A 25,742-nucleotide genomic window follows, 5' to 3' on the forward strand; every position below is an offset into this window, starting at 1 on the left:
GTTGCACGGAGTAGCTTTCCAGGTCGTGTATTATGTTAGTGCTGGATACGCTCCAGACCAACGGTCTCAACCTCCACTCCTGGTTGGCTGCAGGTCTAACTCCAGTGTCTTCAGGTCTTGGTGTTTTCCTTTCAATTAAATTTCAATTTAGCACTTAATTTCTGAAACACCAGCAGACACTGAATTGAGCTCTCCAAGATTTCAGTTTGTGATCCATTCTGTGGACAGTTGATAAAATTATGTCTTTTGTTCTTATGCAAAATGACTGTGTATAAACATATCAATCTTTAACATTATAAATACCATTAAATGCTGCATAATAATAATAATAACAATAATAATAATAATAATAGAGTTTGTTTGCCATGATAGTGGGTTGCACTTCATCATTTATCTGTAACAAATATGAATCATTTACATATGAAGCATTGTCTTAGCTTCAGTGAGACTGCCATTACTGTAAACACACTAAATTATGCAAATGCGAAACAGAGCATGTGATGGCTGCCATTGATTTTTCCTCCTCTTCCTGCTCACTGTACGAGCATCAGAGAGGATTTCCTCCAAACAGCTGCTCCTACTGAGCGGTGCATCCCTTACATCCAATCACGTTCCCCGGGCCGTCACTGAGAGCTCCGCCCTCAGCTGACTTCCCTGGTTAAGCTGAAGTAAAATAATAACAGGACTCTCTCTCCCCCCTCCCTCCTCTCTCTCCCCCCTTCATCCTCCCTTCCCCGTCCTCCCTCCCTCCTCTTTCTCCTCCCTCATCCCCTCCCTGCCACCTCCCACTGTCCCCCTCCCCCCTCCTCCCTCTCTCCCTCCTCCTCCCTCCTCCCTCTCTCCCTCCTCCCCCCTCCTCCGTCTATCCCTCCTCCTCCCTCCTCTCTCTCCTCCCTCTCTCCCTCCTCCCCCCTCCTCCCTCTCTCCCTCCCTCTCTCCTCCCTCATCCCCTCCCTGCCACCTCCCACTGTCCCCTTCCCCCTCCCTCCTCCCCCTCCTCTCTCTCCCCCTTCATCCTCTCTCCTCTCTCTCCTCCCTCTCTCCCTCCTCCTCCCTCTCTCCCCCCTCCCTCCTCAGGACCACTCTGACAACCCGTTGGGGGCGGCGGTGACCCTGGCCCACGAGCTGGGGCACAACTTCGGGATGAACCACGACACCCCGGAGAGGGGCTGTGGGTGCAGGATGACGGTGGACAGAGGGGGGTGCATAATGACCCCGTCCACCGGGTGAGTCCCGCGGCCGGAGCTGTCAAAATTACCCACGTACACCTCAAATGCCATTCTCTGAAATATTGCACTCTAAAGGTCAGCCTTTGAAGTTGACTGTCACTTCTGAAATTTAACGGTCAGCCATGTTATCGTTCTGGCGTTGTGCCCTTCAAGACGATAGGTTGAGGTGTGTCCCAAAGTAACGTTGGCGGGTGAGACCAGTCCTTTTTTCAGCAAGGACAATGATCACAGCAAACTGTGCCCTCTTCTAACGGTTACAGTAATGGTTCTGTTTTGCTCGGCAGGGGTATGGATTCATGAAGAGAGCAATTTTCCCCGCAAATTACCTGTCTATTGTTTTTTTAATGTAAAAAAAAAAATTACCTTTTTTCAGCCGAATGACTGTGGACTTCATTCTTCCCTCTCTGGTGATGGTTTTTTGTGAGCACTGCCTTTTCAGAATGTTGGTAAATGTCAGTGAACATTTGCGGCAAAAAAAAACCACATTTGAATTGTTTCTGCAGAGGCTAGCAAAAAGAAGCTAACATTTGTCTTGTTGAATGTGCGTTGGATTATAAACGACACCACAGAGATGAGGCGCTACTCCGGATTAAACCAGTGCGTTTGGGAGAAGGCCTTCTGCCAAAGGTATTGTTTCAGTCACAGGCCCCTGCTACAGCGCTGCTAATGCTGGCTGGGCTAAGATGTGGGATTTACGCAGTCCAGGAAATCATTCGTAGCTGCTTCATTAGTCCTGAACAAGCCTCATAATGTAATGGCTTGCAAATGATGTCTAAATCTCCCCCGCTAACTGCACTACATTTGCGATATCCTAAAGAATCGTTAACCTTTCGCTAATTGGGCCTTGCTAAAGTTTAATTGCACATTACACTCAAGCGGTTTGATCGCTATCAAATGCTTACATTTGTACACACGCAATTCCTTATTAAATTGTTGTTCCGTGTGCTTTTGCAAAAGATTGCTTTAAAGCCCTGGGATGGCACTTTTATTGGTGGGGGTGACAAGGAAGGAATTTCATTGTTTTGCGGGTCACATGATCCCAAGGTCACCTGAGGATAAACCAGAGAACCGCGCAATGCCCCGAAAATGCCAACCAGGCAACACTCACCACCGAATAACGTCATTTAACCCCTGGTCCGAAAAGCTGTTGCTTTCATCTGGTGATGAATGCACGTGCAGGATCAATGCTCATTTAGGATGAGTTCACCAGCTGTTTTTTATTTATTTTTATTTTTTTTTTAATGAAAATGAATGCAGTAATTTGTAAGTGTATCCAGCCGTCCCATGCTGGTTTTTGGATCCGAGTGCAACCCCAGCCTGGGTAGCCCAGGGGGCTGGTGTGGGGCGGGGAATGGGGTTCGAGCAGGCCTTTGCAGATGGCTCGGGTTTTCAGCACCAGTCTTCTGGCAGCTTTGGGGGGGGCGGCGGGCTGGTGTTTTTACTGGACCCAGCTGAGATTTTGACTGGACCGGGTCCAGTGGTACCGCGGTGACGCTGTTCTTAATTATGCGCGTATAGAACCGCGAGGGCACAAGCGGCCAGCGAACTGAAACGGGTTTTCAGGCCGTCCTGGATAACGCTCCAGTGTGTCTGTTCACACGGATACGGTGTGGATCACTGAAAACAGGAACAGGAAAGTAACATGTCCTTGTACTGGCTATAGAATCTGCACCCAATGGGGACTGTTGGCAGTTAGAATGATGTCATTATTAGCCTGTTCGATTTGTAAGCTTCTCTCTGCAGCCGGAAACAAACTTAACTGAAGTGTAACACCTTCCCCAATAAGGCGTCTGTCACGTATGCCGTTTTGCATAACTGCAAATTAATTTCATGACAAAACTAGCAAAAAATATGCGTGTATATTGAATATCTTATTTTAATCCTGTTATTTAAATACCTCACTGAATGAAAGCAGTGGGATTGTTAACCGTAGGCGGTTACGATAAGAAAAGCCGCAAAGCGTTGTTTGTTGTACAGTTCATTTCCATTTCCTGTGGAGTTAGTCCTTTCTCAGAATACATTTGGATGCCATTATATTTATTTATTTATCTATTCATTGGTTTTTGGAATTTTCAATCTGAAGAACCCCCGGAGAGAGTTTCACCAGGCTTCAGCTAACAAACGCTAGCTCTCTCCAGTAATCATCGGCGCTGCTTGTTATTAAATTAAAGTGCATTGTATGACAGCGTTATTAGGTTAGCTGAGGGAAGAGGAATTACACACAGTGTTCCTGAGATCTCTGAGCGCCCGGCTCCCCCGGGTCGGCTGTCTTCTTCAGTTTATCACGGGTGAAGAGTCACAGAGACGCGCAGAGCGACACGGTGAAGAGCCCTCTGTCGGGCCGAGCCAGCTATTAGCACCACCCTCGCGCTCCGGCTCTCCCTTCCATAAAACGCTTTATTTTCTCCGTCTCGGGGGAGCTCGATTGGACGGTGGACTTGTGGTCCTTAGAGCTCGTCACATTTTCGCTCTTCCCCCTGCGGCTGCGGGGGCTGAGAGGTTATGAGGGGCTCTCGTCTGGCGCCCTGGCCTGGTGTCTGTCCCTTCCCCTCCCCTCTCCTCTCCTCTCTTCTCCCCCCTCCCTCCCCTCCCCTCCTCTCCTTTTTTTGGTGTGTGGCTCAGATGGACAGGGCACCCTGTCCAACCTCGGGCTGGATGACCGGATTGTCATTGACGGCACCAGGAGAAATTTGTGCAGAGATGGGCCTCCAGGTGTGTGTGTGTGTGTGTATGTGGTGATGTATGCATGCGTATGTGCATGCATGCGCGCGTGTGTGTGTGTGTGTGTATGTGTGAGTGTGTGTGTGCCTGTTATTGTGTGTGTGTGTGTGTGTGTGTGTGTGCCTGTTATTGTGTGTGTGTGTGCGCGTGTGCGTGTTATTGTGTGCGTGTTATTGTGTGCGTGTTATTGTGTGTGTGTGTGTGTGTGTGTGTGTGTGTGTGTGTGTGTGTGTGTGTGTGTGTGCATGTGCGTGTGCGTGTGTGTGTGTTTGCATGTGTGTGTGTGTGTGTGTGTGTGGAAGTGGCAGGATGGATAGCCAGTCACAGATCTGTGTAAAGACATAGGAGCTTCCTGTGAGCTCAGCTTGTTTTGTGTGTGGTGCAGACGGTGGGAAATGAGCGAGCTGGTGCAGCTCTTACACCCGGAGCCCCGCCCACACATGCTCGTCCTTGCTGCCCTCCTGTCCCAGCTGCCCTCCTGTCCCCTCTGCCATCCTCTCCTCACTGCCCTCCTGTCCTGCTGCCCTCCTGTCCCAGCTGCCCTCCTGTCCTGCTGCCTTCCTGTCCCGCTGCCCACCTGTCCCGCTGTCCTCCTGTCCCAGCTGTCCTCCTGTCCCCGCTGTCCTCCTGTCTTGCTGCCCTCCTGTCCTGCTACACTCCTGTCCCAGCTGCCCTCCTGTCCTGCTGCCCTCCTGTCCCGCTGCCCTCCTGTCCCGCTGTCCTCCTGTCTTGCTGCCCTCCTGTCCCAGCTGAGATCTGCAGAGCAGCCATGCTCCGCCGTGTCGTCCTGACCATAATCCTGTCTGACTTCCGCAAAAGGCCACCAGCCCACGGAGCCCCTGCCCCAGATCTTCATTCAGACTGAGGCTTGAGCCCAGAACGGGACGTCAGCCGGAGGGAGACGACTCGTGCTAATCGCATTAGCCACATCCCGACATAGGGCAAAGGCCATTCAAGTTTAGCCCGCCGTAGCATTATTAAATTACTGCGAACGTCTGCTTGATTTGGTTACATCCCAGCACACCAATCGATGGACTGACTCTCTGCGTCGTTTGTGCCCCGTGCTCCTAAGCACTGGACAGCATGTTGGGTTGTATCGTTTAATTCACTCGCGCTGCTTTTAGCCTTATTGGCTCTGGTTATCACTGTGCACTCTGGATTGCTTAGCAGTTCTGGGAGATTATACGAAACTGAAACGGTCAAGCTTGCAGAAGAGGGAAGAAAGCGATCAGTGGCGCTCGTTATCTTATTAAGCTATAATAACGGATGAGCCCTTAGTGATTTCCTGTGGGCTCAACCGTACAGATAAACATTTTGGAAATAAGCAGAGTCACTGAAGCAGGAAGTAAATATTATATGTTTCTATTGGCCAGAGATATGTTTGTTTCTTATCAATAATAAGACTGCTTCGCTTCATTAATTTGGGGTTATAGTTGCTGTAATTGCTTGGTATTAAACTACTGTATGTTTGTATTTTACATTAAGCCACTGTGTGGTTAGTAACAATCTTGTTTAATTTAGCAGATGCTGCTATTCAGATTTACTTAGATTGAAAGAGAACATAAGTGCGTCCACCAAACTTACATGAGCAATTCTGCCAGATCTGACTGAAAATATTTCCAGATCAGCAAGTGTGTAAACCAGTCCTGAACACAACCCAAGTGTGTAAACCAGTCCTGAACACAACCCAAGTGTGTAAACCAGTCTTGAACACAACCCAAGTGTGTAAACCAGTACTGAACATAACCCAAACTTGCCTGAACCGTAGTGCTTACTGTTTTCCTAACCCAAACCATCACCCAATTTCCAACTGTACTGTATCTCAAATACTGGATTTTTCTATTAAAACGGTTGTAAAACAAAATAAATATTTATCAAGTCACCAAAAGAAATTTTATTATACTGAAACAATAAGCCAGTGATACAAGCTCTATCGTGTTTTTTGTTTTAAGCAATCAGTTTTGCTGCTGGCGGCTTTGGATAATGCTGTGTATCATAAATAAGAAATTATTAATATACGAACCCCTCAAAACCCTTATTAAATTGCTGTGGGGGAAGTGAGCATGTGGTGCAATTTAGACTAATATCATCACACAAAGAGGGCAGTATTCTCTCTAATTTCCTGTAACTGAAGTGTCGCAGAGGACAGCTGCAACAACAGTCACGGGGCGTTCAGAATCCACATTCTACGTCAAAATAAAGGCGTTTCTGTACAAAACGCACTCAAGGGCCTGGTGTGTAAACGAGAGACTGTTTTTCAGTTAGGGAGATCGTGGAAGAAATGTATTCCGTTTGAGCTAAGGAGCTCTGGTTCCTAATGAAGTGTTTGCTCATCTAAGGTAGTCTGTATGCAATTGTTCATACACGACACATGGAGAGGACAGTGAGCGTGCAGAATTGAGTTAATTGTCTTGGTTTCTGTTGGTACAGTATCTTTGATAGAACTGGCCTGGTTGAACAGTTGGAGTTCTGAGGATGGGGTGTCTTTGGACGCGTGGAGTTAAGTACAGTCTTGATCAGAATGAAAGCTGCGTTATTGTGGGGCTCCTCACTCCAGGTCCTGAAAAAAAGATTTCCCAGAAAGCCCCCAAAAAGCTTTTGAGGAAGTTATCATCCGGAATGTTCTTATTGTGCACCTCTATTATCAATGCAGACAGAAATGGGTCAGGTGTATTTGGGAAAAAAAGTACTGCAGATTCTTGAGAATTGAAATAGAAGGTTACTCAACTATTGGCTCCTCTGGTTGTTCCCAGCTTTAAAACCTATAATGGCATGCCTCTTCATGTAGTGTGTACCCCAAATTGTCATGACCTTTTCCAGGGATAGCATGTACCCCCAGGGGTGTACAGCTGTTTCAGCTCCTCAAACCAACCCCCCCCCCCCCCAGCCCCCTCCATATTATAAAAAGTGCCCACATCACTTTATGTCTACATTACGTTGAGGGAAAGTTCAGATGTACTTTGTGGTGTAATAGTAAAGCCATGCATGTCTTTCTAAAGCATTACTTCCCCTGAAAATGAAAAGGTCAGAGGTTAAATTGGGGAGGGTGGTGTGTGTGAGCAACACAGATTACAAATGGAGCAGGTTCCTAGTTTCAATGCAGGCTGTGCAGATGTTTGTAGATTGCATAGATGTTTGCAAGCTGTATAGATGTTTGCAGGCTGTGCAGATGTTTGCAGACTGTGCCGATGTTTGTAGACCACGCTGATGCTTGCAAGCTGCACAGATGTTTGCAGACTGTGCAGATGTTTGCAAGCTGTGCAGATGTTTGTAGACTGTCCAGATGATTGTAAACTGCCGATGTTTGCAGACTGTGCAGATGTTTGCAAGCTGTGCAGATGCTCTTAGACTGTGCAGATGTTTGTAAACTGCCGATGTTTGCAGGCTGTGCAGATGTTGTCTTGCTGTGACACTGCAGCTCTAGGGGTGTGACCTTTGCGTGATCTGCACTGGGTCTGTTTCCAGAACTCCCCCCGCAGTCCCGTCCCGCCCCATCCTACCCCACACCGCTAGCCGCTCCCCAAGGGTCCTGTTATATGTAATGAAACTTTTCTCAGAATGACATTTGGGTTTTTAAGGTAGGGGTGGTGGGGTGGTGACTGGGACAGCTGGAGTCCACAGCAATGGCCTCACTAGGCAAGGATTGAGTGTAAAAGAAATGGAAGCCAGGAATGAGACCATTGTGCAACGTGTTGAGTCTGACTTATTTAGTGCTTTATCTGGCATAGCCAGCGTGCTGTCAGCTTTAGGAAAGTGAGCCAAAATGGCTTCCTATTTAATGTTATAGGTGCTTGTGGGTTTAATGCTGCTGAAGGAATAAAAAGTGCGTAAGAGCAGACTTAAACAGTGCTGACTGTGGCCGGTAGCCCTGCAGGCATGGTGCACAGGTGGCTTTGTGTCACCCAGGGGATGTATGGGAGGGATCCTGCCTGTGTGTGTGATTGGGCCACTGTGCACATGCATATGATTGGGTCTCCTCTTCCCCTGCTCTGCGCATGCACCGCTTGTGGCTGCAGGGTGAAGCTGCAGGCTGGAATCACATGATTTAGAGGACCGCGAGTTGTCTTCACTCTCCCTAGCAGGGTGCATATATGACCACACCTGTACATAGTTGAAAAATTGGACATTCCAAATCCGATGGGACCAGACATAGAAAATAATTTTTTTTTTAAAGATTTACACAATGGGGGAAAAGGCAAGTGAAAGAATAGCAGACAAGGTGATGGTGTAATTCACTTCCCTGTGGCCATTATCTCACACTCACACACACAAACGTTCTTCAGTGATCTGACAGAGAGGCTGTGCAGCAGACACTGGTGCACTCCAGAGAACCACAAAATAAGATTTTTGGAGTGCTGTGGTACCCCACTGAAGGGACGGGGGAAGCATGTCAGCTGGTTTCTGACAGGGAGCGCCTCTCAACACACATGTAAACGCACATGCACACACACACATGTAAATGTGCACACACAGACACACACACACATGCCTACACACATGCTCTCACACACACACACACACACACATATATGCTCACACACATACACACACACACACACACACGCTATCCATATCTCCGCCTCACCCGGCCCAGGCGTACTGCCCACAGAAGCCCAGATCCTCTCATCTCCTCAGAGGTGGAAGGCGTAGCGGTGCACGAGGAAACACTCGGGCCTCCCGCGCGCAGACTAAACAAATCCGCTCCCCGCTCCTTTCCCTGTTTGTTTATTTCACTCAACTGGACACGGCGGTGAAGCTCATTGGACGCCAACGGACCGTGAAAATCCGCCGGAGGCCGAGGAGAGATTCCCACACGCGACTGTCTCTCCCTCTCTCTCTCTCTCTCTCTCTCTCTCTCTCTCTCTCTCTCGAGTCTGACTCTCTCTCTCCCTCTCTCTCTCTCTCTCTCGAGTCTGACTCTCTCTCTCTCTCTCTCTCTCTCTCTCGAGTCTGACTCTCTCTCTCTCTCTCTCTCGAGTCTGACTCTCTCTCTCTCTCTCTCTCTCTCGAGTCTGACCCTCTCTCTCTCTCTCTCTCTCGAGTCTGACTCTCTCTCTCTCTCTCTCTCGAGTCTGACTCTCTCTCTCTCTCTCTCTCTCTCTCTCGAGTCTGACTCTCTCTCTCTCTCTCTCTCTCGAGTTTGACTCGCCCTGCTGTTGTCTTGACTCTCGCCCGGTTGCGCCGTTTGCTAGCGGAGCGAGCGATGCGTGTGAGAGAGGCGGGTAGCTCATCTGCTCGGCTCATTGGCCGTACGGAGAGCGGGATGTCCTCACATACGCTCATCCTGGAAGACATGCTCTGGCTGTCACGTCTGAGAGCTAGCCACAGTGCTTGTACGGGGAACTGCAATCAGAGGCTTTAAATTGCGCACAGACCTGGCTGGTGGAGTAGATCTTTCTCACTGGCAAGCAGTCAGTTTGTTCTTTGTTCTGATAATGGAAACTTCCTGAAATACATCCTACACAACCATGCACACATGCACACACACACACAATCTCACACACATATGCACTCACACACACACTCACATGCACTCACACACGCAGCCACTCAGAACACACAAACAAACTTGTGTACACAAACACAGACCTATCTCTCCACACATGGAACGTCATGGCAGCCAAAAGACAGCTGAATTAAATTAGCTTCAAGTTTGAAACAAAGCAAACAAATCACATTTAGGCATGCGTCCTTTTTCCTGGAAAACACTTTCCCTGCTATTGAACTAAAGAGATTTACAAAGCTTTTGCGCTGCAAATGTCTTTCAACAGTCCTCTTTTTCTTTGACAGAGATTTCATGGCAGTTTAATTGGTTGCACATTTCAACTTAATTGACTGAATCTCTCGACTCAAATTGTGATTTTTTATCATATTACTACTGGCTCTCCAGGTGTGTTTGCCTGGTACTTGTAGTTTTGCATCATTAAGTTTATTAAACAGGAACAGTGCAAATTATTATAAATGTGCTTCATTTAGTGAAAAGACTGATTTTCAGCTGTAGTCCCTGGGGACATAGTTTTCCCTCCGCAGTCTCCCAACTCCCAACCTCCCATCCCTCTCCACTTCCTTACCCCCCTTATCCCCCCCCCCACAAACAACCCTCCCTTCCGCCCCTATACTAATATACTGTACAACTAGGTCCCCATAATGTTTAGTGATTGCCCCATCTTGAGAAATGCAACTTGCTGTTCTTCCCTGGCCAATACAACATTCCTGACAGGAAGTTGTGATAGTCATTTGTGAGGTAAGAAAACTCCTTGCTGCTGCCCCCTGCTGTTCTAAAGCCTCACTCTCACCCTCCCCTCGTCGCAGGTACCCTTTTCCGACAGTGTTCAGCAGCTGCAGCAAGAAAGACCTGGCGGCCAGTCTGGAGAAGGGCGTGGGCATGTGCCTGTTCAACATGCCTGAAATCAAGGTGCTGTACGGCGGGCAGAAGTGCGGAAACGGCTACGTGGAGGAGGGCGAGGAGTGCGACTGCGGCGAGCTGGAGGTACAAGCCCGCGTGCGAAACGAGCGCGCTCGCACGAAAACCCGCCCACGAACGCGGCACACGCTCAGAAGAGGGCGCAAAATCCACCTAGCTCCAGTTATAGTCGATTAGCACGCTGCTCGAGTTTAGCTTTCTGCTATCCCCCACGAAAATGGTACAAACTAACATTTAATGAGGGCAGATTTGGGGAGGGGGGGGGGGGCGTGCAGCTTTTCTTTGACTCAATACAGATCTTCCCATGTCATAAAAAAGGCTCACATCTGGAAAGCAGGCAACACAGGGCTTGGCAAGATGTGGTGTGAAACATCTGGCGTGTTGGTATAGGGGTTTTCAGCCAAGGCTGTGGGAGTAAACAGGTTAGGCACAAGATGCATCACAGTGACACACTAAGGGTGAAGCTACACATCCTCCAGGGAGAAGCAAATTCGTAATCACCTCCATTAATTTCAATGAGAGCCGATTCTTCGCATCTACAAGGCATCCTGGGATAGCTGGCGATGCGAGGAAAGCCGATGGAGTGACTGAAAGGAATACGGTGCGAAAACCAATCAGATTAAAGATCCGACGTGTAAAGGTCTCTGGTTTAAAATTTTATTTCCTCATTCGACATGATTCTGTTTAGGAGGACTCAATAATTATTGCTGTGTGTGGATTTTCGAAATATACGATTAACATACATTTAGCAAACACGGTTTTTAAAACAGAAAACACGCCCACAAGCAGCCGATTGTGGGACGCGAGAGCGATGCAAGGCCTTCCCGTTGGAGGATGTGTGACATGCGTCAAGCAGGCAGATGAAGGGGCGGAGCACAACATCACAAGAGATGTGATGCATTAGGCTATTCAAACGAGTGACCGCGTTCTTCAGACTTTGTGTGGAGTGTCCTTTCGCTTTTTCCTCAGCGCTGTTTACATGAAGAGCAGACAATCTGCCTTGAAGGCAACAATGGGAAATAGGCCTTGGCCTTGGAGTCCTCCTTTCAGTCACAGAAATAAATGAATAAATTATTAAATAAATGTATGCAAGCTCATAGATGACGCTTAAAAATGAGGAGGACCATTGTGTTTTGCTGCATTAGCTGGCCTTCTGTGTTATTTCAGCATTTGAGGGAAATTTGTCTGACGCCTTTATAGCAGTGGTGTCATTTACCTTCGCTGTACAATTGGAATTGTATTTTTCAAGTTACCTGGAAAAATTCAAAGATTTAAAGTTGAAATATGATTGGTTAAATCAAATGATTAGAGATGCTTGGTGCACCTAAATAAACAGCTATACATATAATCTACACTCTGTGTACTCACAAAACATAACAAAGGAGACGGGAGGGGAAAAATATATAAAAAATCTTCTTTGCTTTTTAAACGAACTTTCTATCAAAGCAAAGGCTTTCCAACATTATTACTTAAAAAGGAGTGTACTGATGTTTGGTTAGCTAATTCATAACATGCTGGGAAGTCCCCACGCTGTGTTGAGATGGCTGTTGAGAGAAGGGGCATCTGCACTGTGATTTGGACAGATCTGTAGGGGCTGAGGAGGAGGTGGGGGGTGGGGGGATGATGGGGGGGGGGGCGTACAGATGCCCGGTTTTACCAGGATAAAAGAGTTGCTCTGATCGCAAAACAATAAGCTGACGTCAGCCTGCGAGATGGGAGCCAACTCGTATAAACCATCCGTGCAACCGTGGCGACGGCAAACTGGTCCCACGCCGACCAATCAGCACCTCCTGTGCTCAGAGGGCCGGGTGGTGGGGGCCTGGTTATTAATGAGGGTCCGGTCCTCGCTCTTGGCAGGGGAAAGGTCCCGTAAAGGGATCTGGAAAGGCTCAGTGCCCCCCCCCCTCCCCCTCTGTCAGCATTGCCTCTTTCCTCTCATTGTGATACAGGGCAGGGAATATCTCTGCTGTAGAGAGTCTTCCTATGACATCACATCCCCTCTGAGCTAGGCCACACACACGTACACATACACACACATACTGTATACACACACACACACGCATGCACACACACAAACATGCACACACACACACATGCACGCACACATGCACATTGTCGCTCACACACACACATGCACACAGTCACTCACAGACACACACGCATACATACGCATACATGAACTCACACACAGACTTACACGTACATAATCACACACACACGCACACACACACACACACACACACACACACACACACACACACACACACACACACACACACACGGACAAGCATCCTGAGTGGACCGTTACTCTAGAAACCGATCCTCGGGAATCACTAGCACAAAGCCTGCTGGCCTTGTGTGCTCCAGGAGGTGAACTGCACTGACAGTGAACAGGCATTAGTCAGGAGTCATTGAGAGCAGCCGATGGGAGGTCCACCAGCCCAGCTCCCTCCCCGCTGGCGTTGCCGGCCCTAAACGCAGGTGGCTGTACCTGCAGTAATACCCATGCACTGTTCCCCTCTCAGGAGTGCACCAACCCCTGCTGCAACGCCTCCACCTGCACACTGAAGGACGGAGCCGTTTGCGCACACGGACAGTGCTGCACAGACTGCCAGGTAACGCGCCTGCAGCGCTGCGTCGAGTCAGCTCCAACACAGTGCGTTTTACTCAAATAGACTCATATAAACTCTGCTAGCGCTGAATTAGCTTCTTTCTTTTCTTTCCCTTTTATAAAAGGGCTTAAAATGTCAGACATAAATGTTATGTATTTCAATGTAATCTGATGTAATGTATTGTAATGTAATCTGATGTAATGCTTTGTAATTCAGTTTTATGTAATGCATTGTAATGTAATCTGATGTGCTGCATTGTACTTCAGTTTTATGCAATGAGATGTAATGTAACACACTGATGTGATGCTTTGTACTTCAGTTTTATGCAATGAGATGTAATGTAACACACTGATGTGATGCTTGTACTAGTTTATGCAATGAGATGTAATGTAACACACTGATGTGATGCTTTGTACTTCAGTTTTATGCAATGAGATGTAATGTAACACACTGATGTGATGCTTTGTACTTCAGTTTTATGCAATGAGATGTAATGTAACACACTGATGTGATGCTTTGTACTTCAGTTTTATGCAATGAGATGTAATGTAATGCTCGTCCGTGGCTCACCCTTGGGCCCTGTCTTTGTCCCGTAGCTGAAGCCTGCCGGGACGCCCTGCAGGGAGTCCACCAACGCCTGCGACCTTCCTGAATTCTGCACCGGCACCAACCCCCACTGCCCCGCCAACGTCTACATGCACGACGGCCACGCCTGTCACGGCGTGGACGGCTACTGCTACAACGGCATCTGCCAGACCCACGAGCAGCAGTGCATCACTCTGTGGGGCCAAGGTGAGCGCAGCGCCCTCTGATGGACTGGAGGGCGTATGTCACTGTGTGAATAATGGGCGCTTGCATTCCCCGTGGTGCTAAATCTGCTTAATTAAACCCAGATATATCAGACCGCAAAGCATCTGTCTCTTCAGTGTGGCTTCTGCCAACCCTTTAACATAATTCAGCACAATTTCTGCCCTATTATGATTTACACATCTTTGGCAATGTTGTGGTCTTTGTTTATATTTGTATTGGGTCAAATGGCAAAATGTGACATAAATCCAGAATAAATTAACATAAAGACACACACAGACTTTCATTTACCCCTGTGTTAAGCTGCCGTTGCCTTGGAGCCTGCAGTGAGTGTTGTATGAGTGGATAAATGTGTCAAAAAGGCGGGAAGTCTTCCAAAAATGGGGTCATTTTAGCCGAGCTTGGGATGAAGCAATTTGGCATTCCCTGCTGTTATAATCATTAATCATATAACGGGTGGATATTTTCAAAGCTGGAATCAGGCAAAGCAGGTAATCCAAGCAGGGTCTGGCGCCGATTGTGCTCTCAGCCTTGCGATTGGTCGATCCTGGATCAGCTGACACAGCAGCTTTGCTCATGTCCTGTCTCTCTCTCTCTCTCTCTCTCTCTCTCTCTCTTTTCCTCCCTTTCTCTCTCTCTCTCTCTCTTCCTCTCTCTCTCTCCCGCTCTCTCTCTTCCTCTCTCTCTCTCCCTCTCTTCCTCTCTCTCTCTCTCTCTCTCCCTCTCTTCCTCTCTCTCTCTCTCTTCCTCCCTTCCTCTCTCTCTCTCTCTCTCTCTTCCTCCCTTCCTCTCTCTCTCTCTCTCTCTTCCTCCCTTTCTCTCTCTCTCTCTTTCTCTCTCTCAGGAGCCAAGCCGGCCCCTGGGATCTGTTTTGAGAGGGTGAACTCCGCCGGGGATCCGTACGGAAACTGCGGAAAGGATTCCAGAGGGTCCTTCGCCAAATGTGCAGCACGGTAACTCTTCTGCCCACGCTAAACGGTCGGCCATCTTCTTTTGGGGAAGATGAGAGAAATAGAAGAAGAGAGAACAACAGCGTTTCTGGGGAAACAGTGAGACAGGCACTCCCAAACTAACGGGTTCATTATACAACAGGCCTTTAAAAATATGAATGATTCTGCTTTTAAAATATTCCTGGATTTTAAGAAACATTTCAGTGTTCAGATCTTACTGGTGGCCTTGGACATTGCTGTCAGTTACAGGAAAAAATCGCAGTTGTGATCTGAATAACTGCAGTTATTGTTTGAATGTGACCCTGAAGCATTGTTTGATGACATGCTACAGCCATGGCTTAATAACTGTCGAGAGGGGGTTGATCATGTGACCGGCAGTGTGCTTATTTCCCTGTCAGCGACGCGCAGTGTGGAAAAATCCAGTGCCAAGGAGGTGCCAACCGACCCGTCATCGGCACCAACGCCGTATCCATAGAAACCAACATCCCTCTGCAGGAAGGGGGGCGGATCCTGTGCAGGGGGACGCACGTGTACCTGGGGGACGACATGCCGGACCCGGGCCTGGTTCTGACCGGCACCAAGTGCAGCCAGGGCATGGTGAGGCTCTCTGTCGGAACACGGACCGGACAGAGCCCGGCGTCACTTCTAGAGCCGTAGAGCTGAGGTGGCCTTCTATTCCCTTCAGAATATTCAACTCCCCTGCAATTTCATGAGCCATAATTTCAGAAAAACGCTGCTTATTAGCTAGTTCCTTTGGCAGGTCTAAATGGTCATTCGCTTTTGAATAAAGGTTTAAAAACTGAACGTTTTATGGTGCCCAAATAGCAGAGACCCCAAAAACTTAATTCTCAATAGATGTGCCTGTAGACTGACGGCTCTTTTTTTTCTCATGTGTCCGTTTTGCACAAACATCCCACCAGTTTAAAATCTGAAAAATGACAACGCTACCAGGAATGCGTATTAAACAAGAACTTTACAACATGCTGACAGCAACGTTGTTTCAAGATCTCAATTCTGTATTAAATTGACTATATAAAATTCTGTCTATAAAATCAGTGCTTGGGCAATAGAATGAATTTGCCCTGCCCCTAAAGGCTAACATCTGCACTACGTTTCTGAGTTCCGTTCAATCAAACCCAGAAGTGTCTGTTTTTCCTTTGAGAAGTGTAAAGGAGTGGTCGTGCTACATTAATATTCTCTTTTTGACTGCCAATGCATTGTGTTGCATTGTAGGCTGCAGTGTAGTGTAGTGGTTAGGCACCTGGGCTTGCTTTTTCCAGGGTTTGGTTCCCAGGTAAGACTCTCCCATTGTACCCTTGGGCAATGTACTTAACCTGAATTGTTTCAGTATATATCCAGCCGTTTAAATGGATACTATATGAAAATGGAACAGCTGTGCTAATTCACTTTGGATGAGAGTGTCAGCTAAATGCCTATAAATTAATGTAAAGAATATGCAAAAGAGCGGTGCCTATAGGCATGAGAACAATGTCAATCAGATATAAATCAGACCTTTATTGGGGTATTAGAACTTCATTCATTCAGAGCTGGATGTCTCCTCCTTTAGATTTCTGTCTAAGACCCTCAAAATTAGTTTAAATTCCTGTCGTGAAAATAGCATTCAGCTCTTCACCTACCTGAACCTGCTATGGGATCAAAGCAATCTTATAATCCAACATATTAATGCTTCATAAAACCTTTGCATCATCATAACATTTTCAGTATTATCTTAAGCTAAAACAGGTTAAGGAATATTCTTGGTGTATGTAGAAGTCTATCCAGTCTTGATTAAGGACACTTCTATGTTTCTATTTGCTGAATCTGTAGGTTGTCACAGTCTTATTTCTTTATTTGATTTGATTTATTTTCTTTCATTTTGTTTAGCTAAAAGTCACATGCTCTAAATGATCAATGGAAAATCCTTCATTTAATACACAGGATGAATGTAAATACGATTTTTCAGTTGGTTGACTGATTGGTATGACAGTGTGTATATTTAAAATGGCGCCTGTCCTCCGTTCTGTCGTTCTGCAGATGTGTCTGAACCGGCGGTGCCAGAATGTCAGCGTGTTCGGAGTGCACGAGTGTTCTGTGAAATGCAGCGGCCACGGGGTGAGTCCTCTTAGTCCAGGCGCCATACGTTCAGCTACAGGGACACTGGGGAAAGGCCTCGCTGCCTGCTCTACAAAGCTCCTGTTTTTTCTTCAAATTAGAAACCAATTAGGGCTCAGAAACCAGGTGAGGTGGTGCAATCAAAAGCTTTAATTTGTTCATTAAGAATGGCTAATCTAGCCAGGAGGACAAGAGGCAGACCTGGTTGCCCCACAGGGACAGGATTCGAGAGCCCTGCTTTAATCTACATTAATCATTTTGTTTCTACTAAGACTCTTAACCTTTAGTGTGTGGATGGGCCCCATGGTCTGGTATCTGTTAAGGCTCTGTTCCAGTATGTGGATGGGTCCCATGGTCTGGTACCTGTTATGGCTCTGTTCCAGTATGTGGATGGGTCCCATGGTCTGGTACCTGTTATTGCTCTGTTCCAGTGTGTGGATGGGCCCCATGGTCTGGTATCTGTTAAGGCACTGTTCCAGTGTGTGGATGGGCCCCATGGTCTGGTACCTGTTATTGCTCTGTTCCAGTGTGTGGATGGGTCCCATGGTCTGGTATCTGAATTCTCGATAGTGGTCTGAATTCTGACTATGACAATGGGCACTACAGAGCTGAAAATACTTTGTCAGCAGCATCGCCAGGGTTGGAGAAAGATCACTCAGCCAGGATGCACTTCTCATGGCTCACTGGCGACCCCTGCTGGTCGACCGGGTTCCCGCGGTCTGCTTACTAAAACTGTACATGATGTGTCTTCCTCTGACTCATGTCAGTGCGAGCTTGGCTTACGGGCCGCCTCGAGAGCAGCTGCTGACATCACACGCTTGGGAAGAGCGTGCAAGCTCGTCTCCTCTCTCCCACATCATGGGCTGCGGAGATTGCAGCACGTCCACAGCTGTCTGCCATCAGCCATTCCAAGCCGGGCAGAAAATGTGAGGAAACGCATTAAAAAAACATGCGATGAGTCATCATCCCCCTCCATTCGAGCAGCAGGCCCTCTCAGCGTTGCACTGGGATCCAAAAGCTCAATTCGGTGAAACCCACATCATCCTTCGGCGTTTGAATTGTCTCAGCGGGTGGTGTGGTGGTTAGGGGGTGCAGTTTGGTCGCTTTTGTTGTCTTATTTATTTTGTTGTTTTGTGTGGTGAATTGGAGATCGGGGTATAAAAAATAAAAACCTCTTAATTTCCCCGCCGTATGCGAATGTGATCATCGCTAACATCAGCTCTGCAGTGTGTTATGTTATTAGTTCTGCTTTAGGTTTTCTCATTAAAGAGCCGTTGTGTTCTGAGATCTTCCAGGCCTGGATGATGTCAGAAATGTGGCCTTAAGCGGTGCATCTTTGCAAGCTGGCGTGGGCGGTTCTGATTGGCTGCAACTCCACTGCTTTATGAATGACTAAGACCAGGCATTGGAGCAGGGAGTGGGGCTGGGGTGTGTTCCGGTGGGGGCCAGGGAGGAGGCCAGTCCCAGCTGTAGTTACGGTTTCACACAGTAGAACACGACCCCCCCCCCCCCCGGTTCCAGACATGGGCGCGTTTTTTCCACCCAGAGGCACGGTGCAGACCGCTCGTCCGCGAGGAGGCCGAACACGGCCTTCATTACCTCATCAGGAATCCCGCAATCCCTCCAGAACGGAATATTCCGGAATTGTCTGTTCCGTGCGCCCTTTCATTTTCCGACTGTGCTCGGCGAGTGTGCGTATGTGTGTCTGCACACATGCGTGTGGATGTGTGGAGCACGTGTGACTGATGGTTGTCAACACCGGGGACCGGATAACAGGAACCAGATTCTTACACCCATGTCCATCTGGATGATACATGGGTGTGTAATGGCTCTCACACATCTCACACCTGAGCGCTCCAAGTGTGAGGCGGGAATATGTTGGCTAATTTACATAAAGCAAATACGCTCCCATTCAGATTCAAATTTTCAAATATAAAAATAAAATGGCTGTTTTTATTATTAGGCGTGGTCTATAAGAATGTTAAGTCACTGTGGATAAGAGTATCTGCTGAATATGTCATGTCATGTCAGTGTGAACTGAGCTGCGCTCTACTCTCTGCTGACAGGTCTGTAACAATAAGAAGAACTGCCACTGTGAGGCGCACTGGAGCCCCCCTTTCTGTGACCGCTCGGGTTTTGGGGGGAGTGTGGACAGCGGCCCCATGAGACTGGCAGGTACTGGGCCCACCCCGGGGCCTTCATCCACCCCACCCACCCCCCCAACACCACGCCACACCACACCACAGGCACAGACACAGGCTGCTAAACTACAGCTTTCAGTACGCATTTAAAGACAGTCATGGATGGGTGAACAGAAATTTGGAACAGTGAATCAAAACACTTGTGGAGTTCTATAGACTGACTGACTGTGTGTGTGTGTGTGTGTGTGCCTGTGTGTGTGTGTGTGTGTGTGTGTGCGTGTCTGTATGTGTGTGACTGTGTGTGTCTCTGCGCGTGTGTGTCTATGTGTGTCTGTGTGCGTCTGTGTGTCCATACATGTGTGTGTGTGCGTGTGACATCAGCAGACAGCAGGAGCGTGGTGGTGGCGATCCTAGTGACGATGGCGGTGGTAATGACCGCTGGCCTCATCATGTGCTTCAAGAGGAAGACTCTCATTGGCCTACTTTTCACCAACAAGAAGACCACCATCGAGAAGCTAAGGTACAGTTACTTGTTTTCTTAGTGAAGCCAGCATTTATTGAGTACAGAATGGTGGGAGGGGACATTACTTGCATCACTGATCTCTTTGTATTTATTGTCCAGTTAAGGGTCATAAATCAGGAACTGACCCAAATAAGCCAGTTTCCATTGTACTGTATGAAATGAAATATTGTACGTTCATCAATTTTATGGACCTCAATTCTTAAGGGAAATGTTTCACATTTAGACGAGCAGTGAGTAGTAGAATAGTAAATAGTTAGGGACCTGGGTCTGTAACTTAAAGATTGCAGGTTATGTCAAGCAAGGTACGTAGCCTGCACTGTTTCAGTAAATATCCCGCTGTACAAACATTGTGAATATGTGAAATGTGTGAAAATCACTGTGTTTAAATGTAATAAGGTAGGGGAAAGTGGAGTTTCTGAATGTGTGTTATTGTTAAGGACTTGTCCCTGCTTTTCTGCAGGACTGTGGGGTCCAGCAGGCAGTCCAGCCCAAATCAGCCACACCCTACTTACAGAGCCTCCCCTCTGCGCCAACCCTCAGCCAAACCCCACAGCTTCAGCATTTACAAGGTCAGCCTGTCCACGGGTCCCAGCTCCAGCCTGGGGGGGGGGGGGGGGTCTGACTGCCAACCCGCAGTCACCCCAACTCCCCCCCCCCCACCCCCCAGCTCCACACAGAGCGAGTTGCGATCGCTCTCCAATCAGAGCTCGGCTGGACGCCGTGGATACGGCCGTGCGCTTCTCACCGCCACGGTTTCACCGCAGTCGTGATTGGCTGAAAAGCCGTGAGCTGTCGCCATGGAGAGCGGAGGCAGACAGGAGCTTCTGGTGCTATGACCCAGTTACACCACAGTTTCAGGAGTTTGTGCGAAAGGGCTCTGCTAACATTCCTTTCTCCTGTGCCTTTTCCTTATGTCATCTCTCTTCTGTGGAAAACAGATGCGTGAAAAGTTCTGTATAGATAAAGTTAGATAGTATAGTATAGTATTGTAGATAGTATAGTTTTAAGTCAACTTCACATATTTTCTTTTTTTTTAAAGGATAGTAGGACTGCCTGTCCTCCTTTTGTAGTTTGTGTTTTGTTCAGAAAGCCAGAAGCAGAGAGTAACAGATAGTGAGGGGACTGTAGCCCAGAAAGTGCTGCAGTCGGGGTCAAACCCCCACCTGCACCATGAGAATCAATCGCATATGTCCTCAGAGTTGGCTATCCTATGGACCGGCCGAGACGTCTTGCCATAGCTTTAGAACTCTTAAGTCCCATATCATAGTACAGTGTTATATTACTTGTGTCAGTTTTAATGTGTATAACAAAGCCATTTCAGATGTTCTCTCTGTTGTATGGAATAAAGACGCGGCAAAGAACCTTAACTCACAATTGATAGAAACGCACAAAAATTCCTAAGCTCTTGATTTGAATGAGACGACCGTTGAAAGAAGCAGCAATTAATTTTGCTCAGCTCTCTCCTCGGGGAATATTAATGAGGGGTGCGTTGTTTGTCAAGTCAGCTGGACCCTTACTGTAAATGAGAGTCAGCAGCTTTGAAACGTGAGCCCCACTGTAATGTCGTTAGACACAGCCTGTGATAGGCCCAACAGCAGGGCAGAATTTAAAGGGTGCAGCTGATTGGTTCAACGGAGAAGAAAGAGTTGTTTACACTGAAGGAAATTAGGGGACAGTTTACATAAGCGTTTAGAATGATGTCAGAGGTGCCTGTCAGTTTGTGTCAGTTGTGTGCTTTAGTTTTGTTTGTTGTGTCCCTGGTTTTGTTAGCTGTGCTCCTGTTTGTCTCAGCTGTGTTCCTGTTTGTGTCAGCTGTGCTCCTGGCTAGGCAGTTATGCGCTTGATCACGTCGGTGCTAATCCAGGGAGGCCGTCTCAGGTGAACTGAGGCTCGCTCACAAGAAGCAACGTCTGCTCGGGACAGTCGGAAAGCTCCTGCTTTGATTTGGGAGTGTTTCCTTGTCCGTGGAGGACTGGAAGACTGCTTCAGGGAACAGGGATAGGAGGGGGAAGCAGGAATGAAGGGGTTGTCTTGGCTCTGACTGTAGAACGTTAGTATATAGAATATGTTTCTATTGATAATGACTCCAGACACAAAGTGCATTATGGGTAGAGTGCAGACATGCTCTGTAGATTTATATGTACAGTGCACTGAAAAAGTATTTGCCGCTTTCAGATTACACAGAGAATGGTTTCAGATCTTTAGACAAAACGTAATATTAGGGAAAGGGGAACTGAGAAAACAAAACACATTTTTGTAAATTATTATTTAATTTAATTAATGAATTTATCAAACACCCATATCAGCCATATGAAAAGGTAATTGCCCCTTTAAACTTAACAACTGGTTGCACCACCTTAGCTGCAATAGCTGCAACCAAACACCTTTCTATAATTTGGGAATCTGCCACTCCTTTGAAGACTCACCGCTGTTTCTAGGGTTCTCCATTTGGGGATAATGGCTCTCACTGTGGTTCGTGGGAGTCCCAGAGCCTTCAAAATGGTTTTGTAACCCTTTCCAGGCTGATATATTTCAATAACTTTTTGTCAACTTCTTCTGGATTTTCCTTGGATCGTCCCATAGTGTGCATGAAGAAACCCTGTGGTGACTAATGGTCAATATGAGTGAGGTTTAGATTCAACAGTGTTGCCTGCAACACTTCTTTTTTTTTTCTTACAGCAGCTAAGGGCGTTTAGAGTCTCGAGAGAGTGCACGCCTGGGTTCTACGAAGCTGCGATTGAATCTCTCTCACTTTTTCAATAGCAGTTTGGTTCAGTTGTTCCACCGCTCATGAAATCAATCAATCAAGCAGAATTGTACACACAGCCTCTAAAAACATTGGTACTGACCTCCCCCCTCCCCTCTCTCTGGGGTCCATAACAGCAGACAGGTCTTAAAATACTAAAAATACCCCCTCACACCAATTCCCTGCTTACCCCCCTCTCCCCCCTCACCTCAAGGAAGAGACTCTGATGTACCAAAACCAGAACATCTAGGCTTATAGAAACAGCACTTACCCTGAACTTGTTTGTGCCTTAAATATGTCACAGGACTTATCAATCACTTTATCATATGAAACTGGGTAAAAGATATAACTAACTTAGACTGACCTGACACTGTATTCTTTTGTACTACTCACAATGGGCCTCATTCACAAAACGTTTCTTCAATTATTCTTACTTTTGTTCTTAAAAATGTTTCTATGAAAGATCAATATGGGATTTGTGACACCTTGGGCAGACCTTGGTTTTGTGCGTATCCCAGGTGTATGATATGACAAATGCTGACTGTTTGTAAATTTTATGCACAATCCTGTTCATGTGATTAGCATAAGGAAACAGCCATGAACAAATACAGATAAGAAAAAAAGATGAATTCTGAATTGTTTGTGGAAACATTCTTACACACAGTTTACGATCAAATATGATCATGCACGTTTCGTGAATGAGGCCCAATAACTGACCTATACGTACTCGAGTGTACGATAGTGTTTCTCATTTATCAAGGGTCTGATGTTCGATGTGTTTTCTTGTTTTTTGTATATGTGGTTTTTTTTGTATTCTTGTAAGCGCACTGAAACAAATGACTAACTATCATAAGGTGTATGTGGCAAAGAATCAAATTTAATTAAATTAAAATAATGTATGTATGCATGTTTGTATGTATGTACGTACGTACATAAGTACGTATGTAAATACACCATGTATTTATTGTTCATTTTTCCTTTTTTACATTCAGTGTATGATGGGAGGTTAGCACTTCCTAAATACTGCATATACATATCCAGTTTGTATTCACTAATAACAGTAATGGACAATATTATATTATATTATATTATATTATATTATATTATGTTGAGTGCTAAATAGCGTCTTATGCTTCTGTGGTATGTTTGTTTTCAGCCCGTCCATCAGGGGGCGGAGCCTCTTCTCCCTCCTCACGGTTTCCACTCCCACAGCCTGTGCAGGCTTCCCCAGTACCAGCCAATCAGCATTAGCTCACCCATCCCCCTGGCCCCGCCCCCAGCTCCACCCCCACACAGGGTCCTCCCTCCCCTCAGCCACGTCCCTCAGACAGCGGCTTCTTTTTGCAGCCTGACTCGTCAGCGCCCCTACAGGCCAGACCAGGTAAGTGCAAAACCTTTCATGATTTCCTGTCTTGAGTGTTCTCCATGATTCAGGTGCTTCCTGCAGTACCAGTCAAGTACTCTCATTGTGCTCCTCGATGAACAATATGCAGGATGCCTGTCATTTCACCAAAATGCTGACTTAAAAAAGCACCATTTTCAGACAGGAAGTTTAAAAAATCACACGTTTCAGTATACTTCTGATTCATTAGCATCAAAGGAATTCTGCCTACTTTCACAGCCTTAATTTGGCAGTTTTGAAGGAAGCATCAGATTTATCTTTTGCCAGGTGGACTATTCCATAAATCTTTGCGATGACATTAAATATGTTAATTTTTAAATTGTTGATTCAATAGGTTAAATAAAACTATTGCAGCTGATGTCACAGAAATACTGCAGTGAGACTTGGAGTTTGTTCACAAGTGTAGTGAATCATTCATGTAATGCAGTTATGTCGAGGAATAATGAACTTTAATTGTAAAACACATTTGAATCACAGGTTGGATGCGACTTCCAGAGTTTTCAGACAAGCCATAAAAAACCCTTAACTAGCAAAATGTGTGAATATAGGTGAATGCTACTGATCAGGAAATATGACCACTGCATTTTATTTGAACAGATATTATTTCATTTTACTGAAGTAATTAGCTAGCTCAAGGGATTTTATATTCTATGTTTTGTTTTTCTTTAGCTGTCAGACCTTAAGCCCTCTGTGGTGTAAACACTGGATTCACAATGAACTCATATAGGAGAATAATCAGAGGGAAGCAGACATTCTTATAGGCATCTTCCTTATTTAAGAGACATGGGATCAAGGTGAATTCCACTTTTGGTCAAATCAATTCAATTCATGAAATTAATTGAAATTCAATCCATGTACTGAATAGAGCCCATAACATTTTTTTTTAATTCATGAATTTATTTATTTTATAATTACTGAATTGGCTGAAATGAGGACCTGACCCTGTCAGAATATAATTTTCCTTATTTAGGAGGAGAAGTAAACTGTGGGGGGGGGGGGCATTGTAACCGCTCCCAGGTGCTGTAGTACTCACACTCCGCTCTAGAGAAGAGGGTTTGGAACGTCCAGCGAGAAGCCATGTTTGCCCCCCCCTCACCCCCTCTCTCTGCCCCGGCCTCTGTGATTGGCCCTGCATGGTCCTGATTACTGCCCAAATGGGGTTTGGAGATGAAAGGGCGCGGGCCGGTTTGGCTCGGGCCGGAGGCGCACCGTGACCCCCACGGGTGCGGACCTGCAGTCCCGCCAAATTCAGCCGCGTTAGCCGGATCAGAACCACCGCCCTGCCGGCGAGGCCGCCTTTACGAGCCGAATTAATCACACATGACAGGGGCACAGGCAGCCTGCAGGGGCCCAGGCTGGAGAAGCCTAACTCCAGGCTCTATCTAATTACTTTACATACTAATGGTAGGGAACTACTCTCATCTACTGGAAATGGGGAAGCAGAGGGATGTTGTGGTGTTTAGAAAAGCAATGGGGATAGCATCTGCGAGTAGTTTCTACAGGTGTTACTGCAAGGGAAGTAGAGTCATTGAGTGTAAACTGGCTATTGCTGTGGACACTGCAGAAGCGTAATGGAGTTATGCCACTGCATCATTTAGCAAGGCACCATAAAGGACCGCCCGCTAGCTCTTTACATTCAGCCAAAGGGATCGGCGTGCGAGAGCTCGTTAGCACGTTAGCGTAGGGCAGACCCCAGCTCTTAGGGGCGATCTCACAGAACGTGGCGCACCAAATGGAGAGGGAATCACTCTTTAGCAACTTTAGCATCTCCTCAGTTTGATACTTTCTGCGCTGATTCACGTAAATCCCCCTTGTTTTTAGCTCGCTTATTTTGGAACAGGTTAGCCTCTTCTTGCACCACCCAAAAGCACCCAGAGTCCTCCACTACACACAAAACAGTTACATTACATTACATTGCAGGCATTTAGCAGACACTGTTATCTAGAGCAACTAACACAGCATTAGTTCTTCCATATGGATGACATCTTCCACTCCCAATCAGCGAGCTGCGTGTTGTGGCAGTCGCCGGTGTGGTAAATTCTAGGCCACGCACGGCTTCGGCTGGCTGGTTTGGG

General features: G+C 46.9%; 1 protein-coding gene across 2 annotated transcripts in view; it reads left to right on the plus strand.

The window, feature by feature from the left end:
* LOC135244871 (disintegrin and metalloproteinase domain-containing protein 12-like) overlaps positions 1 to 25,742 on the plus strand; it is a 95,817-nt gene that overhangs the window by 66,036 nt on the left and 4,039 nt on the right. The window contains exons 11-21 of one of the 2 annotated variants that reach the window (XM_064317511.1): positions 1,078 to 1,226; positions 10,263 to 10,440; positions 12,900 to 12,989; positions 13,583 to 13,778; positions 14,638 to 14,746; positions 15,142 to 15,340; positions 16,778 to 16,855; positions 18,922 to 19,030; positions 19,381 to 19,516; positions 19,980 to 20,088; positions 23,422 to 23,646. In XM_064317511.1, coding sequence (XP_064173581.1) covers positions 1,078 to 1,226; positions 10,263 to 10,440; positions 12,900 to 12,989; positions 13,583 to 13,778; positions 14,638 to 14,746; positions 15,142 to 15,340; positions 16,778 to 16,855; positions 18,922 to 19,030; positions 19,381 to 19,516; positions 19,980 to 20,088; positions 23,422 to 23,646 — 1,578 coding nt within the window. Of the gene's footprint in view, positions 1 to 1,077; positions 1,227 to 10,262; positions 10,441 to 12,899; positions 12,990 to 13,582; positions 13,779 to 14,637; positions 14,747 to 15,141; positions 15,341 to 16,777; positions 16,856 to 18,921; positions 19,031 to 19,377; positions 19,517 to 19,979; positions 20,089 to 23,421; positions 23,647 to 25,742 lie in introns of both variants that reach the window. The other variant, XM_064317510.1, reaches the window with a different exon arrangement.

Source organism: Anguilla rostrata, chromosome 18 (genome assembly GCF_018555375.3).
Source record: "Anguilla rostrata isolate EN2019 chromosome 18, ASM1855537v3, whole genome shotgun sequence".
NCBI lineage: Eukaryota > Metazoa > Chordata > Actinopteri > Anguilliformes > Anguillidae > Anguilla > Anguilla rostrata.